The 12,659-nt window shown below is 47.0% G+C and overlaps 1 protein-coding gene across 4 annotated transcripts in view; it reads left to right on the top strand.

The window, feature by feature from the left end:
* Positions 1–10,403, top strand: part of LOC103190347 (zinc finger protein 239-like) — a 13,511-nt gene extending 3,108 nt beyond the window's left edge. Inside the window, exons 2-5 of one of the 4 annotated variants that reach the window (XM_042340868.1) lie at positions 6,051–6,124; positions 6,682–6,832; positions 7,333–7,473; positions 8,678–10,403. In XM_042340868.1, the coding sequence (XP_042196802.1) occupies positions 6,051–6,124; positions 6,682–6,832; positions 7,333–7,473; positions 8,678–9,846 (1,535 nt within the window). In that variant the 3' untranslated portion in view covers positions 9,847–10,403. Of the gene's footprint in view, positions 1–6,050; positions 6,125–6,681; positions 6,833–7,332; positions 7,474–7,842; positions 8,295–8,677 lie in introns of those variants that run through there. The other 3 variants (XM_042340871.1, XM_042340870.1, XM_042340869.1) reach the window with 3 other exon arrangements.
* The last annotated feature ends 2,256 nt before the right edge of the window (positions 10,404–12,659 follow it).

Here is a 12,659-nt window from a genome sequence, read left to right as displayed (position 1 = left end):
AGAGAGTGTGAGAGACAGAGAGAGTGTGAGAGACAGAGAGAGTGTGAGAGAGAGAGTGTGAGAGACAGAGAGAGTGTGAGAGACAGAGAGAGTGTGAGAGACAGAGAGTGTGAGAGTGAGAGAGTGTGAGAGAGAGAGTGTGATAGAGAGAGTGTGATAGAGAGAGTGTGTGAGAGAGAGTGTGTGAGAGAGACAGAGAGAGTGTGAGAGAGAGAGTGTGAGAGAGAGTGTGTGAGAGACAGAGTGTGTGAGAGAGAGACAGAGAGAGTGTGAGAGAGAGAGTGTGAGAGAGAGAGTGTGAGAGACAGAGAGAGTGTGGGAGAGAGAGTGTGAGAGACAGAGAGAGTGTGGGAGAGAGAGTGTGGGAGAGAGAGAGAGAGAGATAGAGTGTGAGTGAGAGAGTGAGACAGAGAGAATGTGAGAGAGTGTGTGAGAGTGAGTGTGTGAGAGAGTGAGAGAGAGAGTGAGAAAGAGAGAGTGAGTGAGTGTGAGAGAGAGACTGTGTGAGAGATAGTATGTAAGAGAGAGAGTGTGAGAGAGAGAGAGCGAATGATTGTGTGAGTCAGAGAGAGAGTGAGTGAGTGAGAGAGAGTGTGTGAAAGAGAGAGAGTGAGAGACAGAGAGAGAGTGAGAGACAGAGAGTGCGAGAGAGAGAGAATGTGAGAGTGAGAGAGAGAGCGAGTGAGTGAGAGAGAGACATAGAGTGAGTGAGTGAGAGAGAGTGTGAGAGAGAGAGAGTGCGGGTGAGTGAGAGAGAGAGTGTTTGAGAGAGAGAGTGAGTGAGAGAGAGAGAGCGATTGTGTGAGAGTGTGTGAGAGAGAGAGTGTGAGGGACAGAGAGAGAGAGAGTGAGAGAGAGAGAGTGAGAGAGAGAGAGTGAGAGAGAGAGAAAGTGAGAGTGTGAGAGTGAGAGAGTGAGAGTGTAAAAGAGAGCGAGTGATTGTTCAATTCCAGGCAGAGGGCCAAACCTCGGGCAAGTTTCCTTACTCCACACAGAGCCTAATAATAATCCCTCCAAAACCAAAAACAATAATAAATTGGTCATTTTCAATCTACGACTGTTTGTGGGACATTGCTGTGCGCAATTGGCTGCCGCGTTCGCCCACAAATATACAGTCAATTCACTTTACAGTGTGTTCTGTGAAGCGCTTTGGGACGTCCTCCTGACGTGAAAAGCGCTATATCAAATGCAAGGATTATTATTATTATTGTGTGAGAGAGTGAAAGAGAGAGTGTAAGTGTGAGAGAGTGAGAGAGAGTGTGAGAGACAGAGACATAGAATGTGAGAGAGAGTGAGAGACAAGAGAGTGTGAGAGAGAGTGAGAGTGTGAGAGAGAGTGTGAGAGACAGAGAGAGAGAGAATGTGAAGATAGAGAGAGACAAGAGAGAGAGTTTGAGAAAGCGAGAGTGTGTGAGAGAGAGTGTGAAAGAGAGAGAGTGATTGTGTGACAGAGAGAGTGTGAGCGAGAGAGAGTGTGGAAGAGAGAGTGTGTGAGAGTGTGAGTGAGAGAGAGACATAGAGTGTGTGAGTGAGTGAGAGAGAGAGAGAGTGTGAGAGAGAGAGAGAGTGCGGGTGAGTGAGAGAGAGTGAGTGAGAGAGAGCGATTGTGTGAGAGAGTGAGAGAGAGTGTGAGAGAGAGCGCGCGAGTAAGAGGGAGCGAGTGATTGTGTGAGAGTGTGAGAAAGTGAGTGTGAGAAAGTGTGAGGAGTGTGAGAAAGTGAGAGTGTAAGAGAGAGTGAGAAAGTGAGTGTGAGTGAGAGAGTGTGAGTGAGAGAGTGTGAGTGAGAGAGAGTGAGTGAGAGAGAGAGTGAGTGAATGTGTGAGAGAGTGAGAGAGAGAGAGTAAGTGTGTGAGAAAGTGAGAGAGTGTGTGAGTGAGTGAATGAATGAGAGTGCGTGAGAGAGAGTGAGTGAGAGATAGAGTGAGTGAGAGAGAGTGTGAGAGAGTGCGAGTGATTGTGTGAGAGAGAGTGTGAGAGAGTGAGAGAGAGAGTGAGAAAGTGAGAGTGTGAAAGAGAGTGTGAGTGAGAGAGAGAGAGAGTGTGAGAGACAGAGAGTACAAGAGAGGGGGTGCGAGAGAGAGAGAAAATGAGAGAGTGTGAGAGAGAGTGTGAGTGAGAGAGAGAGAATGTGAGAGTGAGAGAGCGAGTGTGTGAGTGAGAGAGAGAGCGAGTGATTGTGAGAGAGAGAGTGCGAGAGAGAGTGTTTGAGAGAGTGTGAGAAAGTGTGTGAGAGAGTGTGAGAGAGTGTGTGAGTGACAGTGTGTGAGAGAGTGTGAGTGTGTGAATGTGAGAGAGTGTGAAAGAGTGTGAGTGAGAGAGAGTGAGAATGTGAGAGAGAGTGCTTCAGAGAGAGAGTGTGAGAGAGTGTGAGTGAGAGAGAAACATAGAGTGTGTGAATGAGTGAGAGAGAGAGAGTGTGAGAGAGAGTGTGGGTGAGAGAGTGAGAGAGAAAGTGAGTGAGAGAGAGCGATTGTGTGAGAGAGAGAGTGTGTGAGAGACAGAGAGTGCGAGAGAATGTGCGAGAGAAAGTGCGAGAGAGAATGTGAGTGTGAGCGAGCGAGAGTGTGAGCGAGAGAGAGTGTGAGCGAGAGAGTGTGAGCGAGAGAGAGTGTGAGTGAGAGAGAGTGTGAGCTAGAGAGTGTGTGAAAGAGAGAGTGTGTGAGAGTGTGAGTGAGAAACATAGAGTGTGTGAATGAGTGAGAGAGAGAGAGTGTGAGAGAGAGTGCGGGTGAGTGAGAGAGAGTGAGAGAGAGAGTGAGTGAGAGAGAGCGATTGTGTGAGAGAGTGTGAGAAAGTGAGTGTAAAAGTGTGAGAGAGTGTGAGTGAGAGAGAGCGAGTCAGTGAGAGAGTGAGTGAATGCGTGAGAGAGAGTGAGAGAGAGCGAGTGAGTGAGAGAGAGAGTGAGAGAGTGTGTGAGTGAGTGAATGAATGAGAGTATGTGAGAGAGAGTGAGTGAGAAAGTGAGAGAGTGTGTGAAAGAGAGTGTGAGAGAGTGTGAGTGATTGTGTGAGAGAGAGTGTGAGAGACAGAGAGTACGAGAGAGTGTGTGAGAGAGAGTGTGTGAGAGAGAGTGTGTGTGAAAGAGTGTGTGTGAGAGAGAGAGAATGTGAGAGTGAGAGAGCGAGTGTGTGAGTGAGAGAGAGAGCGAGTGATTGTGAGAGAGTGCGAGAGAGAGAGTGAGAAAGTGAGTGTGAGAGAGAGTGTCTGTGAGTGACAGTGTGTGAGAGAGTGTGAGTGTGTGAGTGTGAGAGAGAGTGTGAAAGAGTGTGAGTGAGAGAGAGTGAGAATGTGAGAGAGAGAGAGAGAGTGCTTCAGAGAGAGAATGTGAGAGAGTGTGAGTGACAGTGTGTGAGAGTGTGTGAGAGTGAGTGTGAGAGAGTGAGAGAATGTGAGAGAGAGAGAGTGTGAGAGAGAGAGACTGTGTGAGAGAGAGAGTGAGTGAGAGAGACATAGAGTGTGTGAGTGAGAGAGAGAGAGGGTGTGAGAGAGTGTGAGAGAGAAAGAATATGAGAGAGAGTGCTTCAGAGAGTGTGTTTCAGAGAGAGAGTGTGAGAAAGTGAGAGTGTGAGAGAGTGTGTGAGAGAGAGAGTGAGAATGTGTGAGTGAGAGAGAGAGGGTGTGTGAGAAAGAGTAATGGAGAGTGTGAGAGAGAGAGAGAGCGAGTCAGTGATTGCGATTGAGTGAGAGAGTGAGTGAGTGTGTGAGAGTGAGAGAGAGAGGGTGTGAGAGAGAGTGAGAGAATGTAACTGTGTGAGAGAGAGTGAGAGAGTGTGTGTGAGAGTGTGAGAAAGTGAGTGTGTGAGAGAGTGTGAGCGAGAGAGAGTGTGAAAGAGAGAGTATGAGAGAGTGTGTGTGTGAGTGAGAGTGCGAGAGAGAGTGAGAGAGAGTGTGATAGAGAGAATGTAACTGTGAGAGAGTGAGAGCGTGTGTGTGAGAGTGTGAGAAAGTGAGTGTGTGAGAGAGTGAGCGAGAGTGTGAAAGAGAGAGTATAAGAGAGTGTGTGAGAAAGAGTGAGAGTGTGTGAGTGAGTGAGAGTGCGAGAGAGTGTGAGAGAGAGTGACAGAGTGAGAGAGAGTGTGAGAAAGTGAGTGTGAGAGAGAGTGAGAGAGTGTGTAAGTGACAGTGTGTGAGAGTGTGAGAGAGAGTGAGTGTGTGAGTGTGAGAGAGTGTGTGAGTGACAGTGTGTGAGAGAGAGTGAGAGTGTGTGAGTGAGTGAGAGTGCGAGAGAGTGTGAGAGAGTGTGAGAAAGTGAGTGTGAGAGAGAGTGTGTGAGTGACAGTGTGTGAGAGTGTGAGAGAGAGTGAGTGTGTGAGTGTGAGAGAGTGTGAGTGAGTGAGTGAGTGTGAGAGAGAGAGCGAGTGAGTGAGTGAGAGAGAGCGCGAGTGAGAGAGAGTGATTGTGTGAGAGAGTGTGAGTGAGAGAGAGTGGGTGTGAGAGAGAGAGAATGTGAGAGAGAGAGTGCTTCAGAGAGTGAGTGCTTCAGAGAGTGAGTGCTTCAGAGAGTGAGTGCTTCAGAGAGTGAGTGCTTCAGAGAGTGAGTGTGAGAGAGTGAGTGCTTCAGAGAGTGAGTGTGAGAGTGAGAGAGAGAGTGAGAGAGAGAGCGAGTGTGAGAGAGTGAGAGAGAGTGAGTGAGTGAGAGCGAGTGATTGTGTGAGAGAGTGTGTAAGTGAGAGAATGAGAGAGAGGGTGTGAGAGAGTGTGAGAGAGAAAGAATGAGAGATGGAGTGCTTCAGAGAGAGAGTGTTTCAGAGAGAGAGTGAGAAATTGAGTGTGAGAGAGAGTGAGAAAGTGAGTGTATGAGAGAGAAAGAATGTGAGAGAGAGAGTGTTTGAGAAAGAGAGTGTGTGAGAGACAGAGAGAGAGTGTGAGAGAGAGTGAAAGAGAGAGAGAGAGTGTGAGAGATAGTGAGAGAATGTGAAAGAGAGTATGAGAAAGTGAGTGTGTGAGAGAGAGAGCGAGTGAGTGAGAGAGTGAGTGAGTGAGTGAGGGAATGTGTGAGAGAGAGAGTGGGTGTGAGAGAGAGTGAGAGAGAAAGAATATGAGAGAGAGTGCTTCAGAGAGAGTGTGTTTGAGAGAGAGTGTGAGAGTGAGAAAGTGAGTGTGTGAGTGAGTGTGAGCGAGAGAGAATGAGAGAGAGCGAGTCAGTGAGAGTGAGAGATGGTATGAGAGTGAGAGAGTGTGTGAGTGACAGTGTGTGAGAGAGTGAGAGCGGGAGGGGGGTGGCAGTGGGCCCTGTGTGGGAGGGGGGTGGCAGTGGGCCCTGTGTGGGAGGGGGTTGCAGTGGGCCCTGTGTGGGAGGGGGTTGGCAGTGGGCCCTGTGTGGGGGGTGGTGGCAGTGGGCCCTGTGTGGGAGTGGGGTGGCAGTGGGCCCTGTGTGGCAGGGGGGTGGCAGTGGGCCCTGTGTGGGAGGGGGGCGGTAGTCGACCCGGGGGGGGATGGCAGTGGGCCCTGTGTGGGGGGGGGGGTTGCAGTGGGCCCTGTGTGGGGGGGGGGGTTGCAGTGGGCCCTGTGTGGTGGGGGGGTGGCAGTGGGCCCTGCGGGGTGTGTTATTCTGGTATGTGGGGTATTAATGGGGAGTATTAACAACTCGCTTTTACACAGTGCTTTTGACTTGTGTGGTCGCGTCCCGTAATGCGTGACAGTGATGGAGTCTGACCCTGAGTCAGAGGGAGGGAGTGGTGACCGTAAACACGATCAAAAGTGAGGATTTATAACTGAGATTTGCCAGAGGGGGAGAGGGGACGGTGAGGGGTTGAGCGAAAGAGTTCCAGACTTTCAGAGTTCAAGGCCCGGCCGCTGATGGTGGAACAGACGAGAGATGATCAGAAGGCCTGAGCCAAGCGGAGGCAGCGGGTGGTGGAGTGGGGGGTAAGTTATCGGAAAGGTAGGGAGGTGCGAGGGCATGAAGGGATTTGAAAACTACTGAGAGGATCTTGAAATCGATCCGTTCAGTAATTGGGAGCCAGTGGGGCCTGGCAATGACTGGAGTGATGGGGTACGGGAGTATTGTGCCATTGATATGAGCTGCCCTTTCTTGTCTACCTCTCAGAAGTGAAATGCTTCAAGCCTGTGTTCAGGGTGGAAGCCAGGAAGAGGGTGCTCGCGGGGAAGAAAAGCAAGGAGGTAACTAGCTAAATATTAAACACATTTTACATTGATTTCCAGCACGGACACAGCTGTAATCCAGGATCCTCACTTCCTCTAAAATGCATCTCATTCAGATCCCATAGTAACTACAACAACAAATTACATTTGTTTAGTTTCTTTGTCATATACTTGTGTTCTCTGACGATGGACCAGCCCATATCTGCTAACCTTATCAAACCATTTTATAATGTTAAATACCCTCTATTAAATCCCCTCTTGACCGTCTCTTCTCCAGTGAAGAAAGGCCTAATGTATCCATTCTATCCTGATAGCGGTAATCTGTCATCCTAGGATCATCCTTGTAGATTTGCCTTTCACATCCGGAGGAGAGCTCCATCTGAACAGTAAACGGGACCTCATCCCCCGAAGGGTGGCACCTCCAACAATGCAGCTCAACCCCAGCACTGCATTGCATATCGGTTCCAAGTCCCAACATGGAGCTTGATCCCTCAACCTCTAATACAGAGGCCAGAGTGAGACAGACTGAGCCAAACTGACACACACTGATAATGTTCTTACGTTCTGCATTTCAGAGCAAAAAGGAGAGCTCACACACTCCGTCAGGATCAGCTGAGGCTAGAGGTGACCACACAAGAGACGTGACTGAACCCACGTGTTCAGCAAATGAAGAGAGCAGCCTGGTCAAAAGAGGTGAAAATGAAGATCTCAAAACATCTAAACAAGGTATTCTTTCTGCAAAAAGCTCCACCGAAAGATTGAGCGCAGGAGGCAGTTTGTCCCATTGTGTCTTTGTCACTCGTTGACTCTGTTTTCCTTGTTTATCATTATTCCCACTTTCCAATTCCATCCCTCAAAGTTGCTGTTATTGATGCTCTGATTGAAGGAATCCCTTTGTGTCTGGTAACCCTCATGAGACATTTTGTCCTCTCTTCCCCCTTACCATCAATCATTCTGAACGATGTGAAATAGATTTTTCCACAGTTAATAATGATAATAATTGTTCCAGTTGATATAGCGCCTTATCACTTGGTTAAAACATAGCAAAGTGCTCCACAGCATATACTGTAAACTGGTATGACTATGGCACTGGAGTTCAGTTAACAATTGCCCACAAATTGTGCACCATTTTAAATTGTACACTAAAGGCCGAGGTTTGTGAGAGCTTTCAGGACTCTGTGTATACTGTGATTCTCAATCCTGTTCTTTTTTTATTTACTCCAAAGGGGGCCGAACCGGAAAGGGTTTGAGCTCCAAACACAGCCAAGCGAGTGGAGTAGAGACCGGGAGCAACAGATACGGTTTGAGAAAGAGGGAGAGAAGCAGTTACACTGAGGAAACGGATCTTCCTGACCATGATTACCTGTGTAAGTCAAAAAACAATCTGAGTTTCTCAGCATAATCGGGCAGGTGTCAGCCTGGCTCAGTTGGTGGCCCTCTGGCCTCCAGGTCAGAAGGTTTTGGGTTCGAGCCCCAACATCGTGGACAATGAGCTCACAGTCGAGGGTGACACTGCAGCACAGTACTGGGGGGAGGGAGCGCTGTGCGCGTTCAGGTGAACGTTACTTGCCTTCATGTCCATGACACATCCCAGGGCGTGAAGGGAGGTGTTTGTTTTTTTCAAAAAATGAGTGATATTTATCCTTGCATTTTATACATATTATCTTATCACATCGTCAAAATATCTCAAAGTGCTTCACAGTGTTAACAATATATACAAATTTACGTTGTTACAGCTCCTTTCGTGAGGAGGTGTCCCAAGGTGGTTGACTGTCGTGGCTTGTCACCTGAGCTGGGGGTAGGAGCTGAGAGGGTTGTGGAGTGGAATGTGACCAGAAGCACGGTCAAAGAGGAAGGAGCAAGTCGCAGAAACTCCCGGAGGAAGAGAGTGAATCGTACACTTCCCACTCAGCTCCTGTTAAACCTGCAAGCCAGTGCCATAACGGGGAGGGTGACAAGTAGCGGGAGAGCTTGCCACACACAGCTATCAATGGCAAGCTACGTGGTATTAGCTGGTTAATTCTGGGAGTTATCCACCCAACCTCTTGCCAACCTTCGCTTGATACTCTTTAGAATTACAAAAACAGGATGAGAAGCCTCCAATATCTGTAAGGAGCTGCGAGAAGTTTGACATTATTGGCGTTATCAAACACAAGGATTTATTATTGTTGTTTATTATTGTTACATTGTAAGTTTCTTACATTTAAAGTCCACCTGAAGAGGCCTGGCTGGGGTACATGGTTTAACATTTCATCTGAAGGACAGCACTCCCAACAACCCAACACATCCCCTACAGTAAATAAGAGTTTCTCCCAGTGTCCTGGCCAGTACTCCTGTGCACTAATCACAAAAACTGATATTGACAAAACTGACCTACGAGAAGGGCCCTATATGAATGCAAGTTGTTGTTGACCACAACACTGGACATTAATTGCTGTGAAGCATTTTAGAGTGTTTTGACTTGATCGGGTACTTTACAAATGCAAGGATTAATTCATAATTGGTCAAACAGTAATTCCTAAAGAAAACTCTCATATGTTGCTGACACAGATCATTATTTTCTCCCATCAGTGGATAATTCTGGGTCTCACCCTCGCCCTCATTGTAACATTATGTTTTCTCGTGCCGAGTTCCAGCAGAGAAACAGCAGAAGACATCCCGAGCTCCGTCAAGACACATCAACACAATCTGCTTGTAACATAAATGTTTCTTCACAACAGAGAGAGTGTCCGGCATCTATGACATATTCTGTTACAGAAAAGGGGTTTACGCATATGCAGAATCGCCAGCGATCACTCCCAGGAGAGAGACTGTATAAATGTGACGATTGTGGAAAGAGTTTCACAACACCAAGCAACCTTCACATTCACCATCGATGTCACACAGGAGAGAAACCATATAAATGTGCTGAATGTGGAAAGAGTTTCACACAGTCAGGGGCCTTCCTGAGACACCAGCGATCACACACAGGAGAGAGACCGTATGAATGTACTGAATGTGAGAAAAATTTCACAACGTCAGGGGAGCTCAAGGTTCACTATCGATCACACACAGGAGAGAGACCGTATAAATGTGCTGAATGTGGCCAGAGTTTCACACAGTCAGGGGACCTCCAGGTACACCATCGATTACACACAGGAGAGAGACCGTATGAATGTGTCGTATGTCAAATCAGTTTCAAAACGTCAGGGCACCTCAAGGTACACCAGCGATCACACACAGGAGAGAAACTGTATACATGTGCTGAATGTGGGCAGAGTTTCACACACTCAGGGGCCCTACAAAGTCACCAGCGATTACACACAGGAGAGAGACCATATAAATGTGTTCAATGTGGAAAAAGTTTTGCACAGTCAGGGAACCTCAAGTTACACCATCGATCACATACAGGAGAGAGACCGTATAAATGTGCTGAATGTGGGCAGCGTTTCACAACGTCAGGGCATCTCCAGCGACACCAGCGATCACACACAGGAGAGAGACCGTATAAATGTGTTGAATGTGGAAAGAGTTTCATTACATCAGGGGACCTGAAGGTACACCAGCGATCACACACAGGAGAGAGACCGTATAAATGTGCTGAATGTGGAAAGGGTTTCACACGGTCAGGAAACCTCAAAGTACACCAGCGATCACACACAGGAGAGAGACTGTATAAATGTGCCGAATGTGGAAAAAGTTTCACTACAAAACATTGTCTTCAAACACACCATCGATGGCACACAGTAGAGACTGTATAAATGTGTGAAGAGATTTGCTGGTTCTTAGCAGAAGAAAGAACACCAAATGCTCTGAAAGATGCCATTATCTTGGGAAAGCTTTCCTGAAGCTGGCACTTTTCAAGGCCCATATAAGAAGCTGCTTTGAGATGAAGTACTCACAAACATGTGGCTGTTATGCACATGTGAGGCTGTCACCAGGGTATGTGCTTACTGGAAAGTATAACAGAATTGCACAGTGAGTCCCTACTGACATGCGTCGTAGCCTCCACTGTTACAGCTCACATCATAGGTTAAAAGGCACCTTCTCCCCTGGTTTATTATCAGCAGAATAGGCTGTGTTTACTGGTTCATTACTAACAGAATGAGGTTTATAATGGTTTATTATCTACCAGTTTGGAGTGTATTTGCTGGTTTATATTGGTGTTCATAACAGTTTATTATCAGCAGAATGTTCTGTGTGTATTGTTTTATTGCCAGCAGATTGTTGTGTTTTTACTGGTCAATACTAGCAGAATGTACTCTAATTGAGATTTCACCATTATTGTGGATTAATAAAGAAAGTAGTTAGATGGAAACCATTACTGGCATTGTTATTGTCTCACAAGGAATCCTACAGTTGGGAATGGCTGTAGAGTGAGGAAAGGGGAGCACGACAGGATGTTGCAAGAGACAGGAGGGGCAGTGGTGAAGGCCTGAGGAGAGGAGGGAAAGATAATAGACTGTGAATGTCTGTGCAACCAGAATGTAGTCAGATTTTAAATCATGCTATTGAGGATTGGGTTGAGGGACTTACTCAGACTGGCTGGGCTGAGGGTCTTCATTCAGACAGTTTAATGATGCTCCAGCCAGAGATGTGTTGTATGCAAGGACTTGTCCCTATCATTGGGACAGCATCACTGGTGAAAATTGGGACTGTAGCTGCTGAGTTGGTCTGTCTATGTGGGGAGAGGGGAGATGTGAGTAGCGTGGGAGAGGGATAATATTCTGTCTGGGGTAAGGAACTGTCCATTTACAAATTCACTGTACTGTTAGAATATACTATAATATTTACAGCCATCAACATGGACTACTTTACCTTTTTCTTTAATTTACTATTCTATAATTTTCTCATGTGAGGAACGTACAGATAATTTTTCATCCCCAAATAGAGATTAATCTGAGGTGTCTACATAGAGGTTTATATCACAGGACAGGTGGAGAGGGTGCAAAGCATATTTACTAGGATGGTACCAGGAATGAGGGACTTCAGTTATGAGGAGAAACTAACTGAGGTTAATCTCCTTGGAGCAGAAAAGGTTAAGGGGAAATTTAATAGAGATGCTCAAAATTATGATGGGACAACAGGGTGAACAGGGATAAACTGTTTCCACTGGCAGGTGGGTTGGTAACCCGAGAACACAGATGTAAAATAGTTGTGAAAAGAACCGGAGGTGAGGATGCATGCGTTCATCACCTCTCGCTTGGATTACTCCAACGAACTTCTCGCCGGTCTTCACTATTCAAAATATTCAGCTTATTCAAAACACTGCCGCCTGCATACTAACCTGGACCAAATTTTGTACCCACACCTCACCAGCATTTTGGCCAGGCTCCACTGGCTCCCCATCAACGAATGGATCGACTTCAAGATCCTCACTTTCTTGTTCAAATCCATTCATTCACTGGCACTTCCCGACCTCTCCAACTTCCTCACTCTCCAATCCACTATCTGGTGCCTCCGCTGAACTGGCAACATTTCTCATACCCCCCGCCCCACCATTGGAGGTGATTTCAGCCACTATACCCCAAAACTCTGGAACACTCTCCCTCAATCCCTCCACCTTGACCCCCTCTACCCTCTTTCAAGTCCCACCTGAAAACTTTCTTGTTCGATCGGCCACTTGGAATCAAGTGGATCCCAAGCCGGATTCCCTCGGCTTGGAATCAAGCTCCGCCACTGTTAAACGCTCTGAGGCGCTACCCTACATGGAGAGTGCTATATAAGTGAAAGTTGTTGTTCTTGTAATGTACAGAGGGACCCTTGACGTGTAAGTGCTCCACGACGCTACCCGCTTGAAGGGCACTATATAAATGCAAGTTGTTAGACGATCGATGTGTAACCAAAGACATTCAGGAAAATGTATGTACACAGGCGTTTTGCGACTGAGCTTAAAGGGAGCATCCCACAAATGTGCACATCATGTGTGTTTGATAATCTGCCCATACTCCCATAAAGGGAAGGGGACAGGAAGGGGGTGAAGACCCACCTTGTAACTCCACTTTTCAAATAGCGGCAGAACCCCGAGATGGGAAGCCTTAGTCGCTCCCAAATGGAGTGCGCAGAGCCTTTTCCCCCAAACCCCCAACCACAACCACAAGGGGCCGGTTCTCGCTTCCTCTGGAATGTATCCACACCATATGATTCAACCACTGCCTCAGGCAGCAAGTTCCACAATCTCACAACTTTCTGCATGAAGCTGTTCCTCCTAATTTACCATTTTGGTCCCCCAGTGACCTTGTTGCATGTTTGCCCCTTGCCCCTCATCCAGTGGAAACTTTAATGGGTTATGTCCTGTACGTCCTGGAGATAAATGTAAATCTATATTTTGACAAATAGGAGGATCAATCATCGTATGGAACCGGTAGGCAACGTGAGAGTTGCTTCAACTGATGGTCTGACACAACATTAAAATTCGAATTCTCCAGAAAACTAATCAAATCTTTGCAATAAGCAAAGAAAATATCTGTTAATAAATTTTATGTTGGTTAATTAACTATCACATAACCCACTGAGTCAGTGAATAAAGTGCAATGTTTGTTTTTTTTTATCTGGCGATTCAGTTTAAGGATAA

Source organism: Callorhinchus milii, unplaced genomic scaffold, assembly GCF_018977255.1.
Source record: "Callorhinchus milii isolate IMCB2004 unplaced genomic scaffold, IMCB_Cmil_1.0 Scaffold15, whole genome shotgun sequence".
Lineage (NCBI taxonomy): Eukaryota > Metazoa > Chordata > Chondrichthyes > Chimaeriformes > Callorhinchidae > Callorhinchus > Callorhinchus milii.
This window is presented reverse-complemented; position numbering and strand designations above follow the sequence as displayed.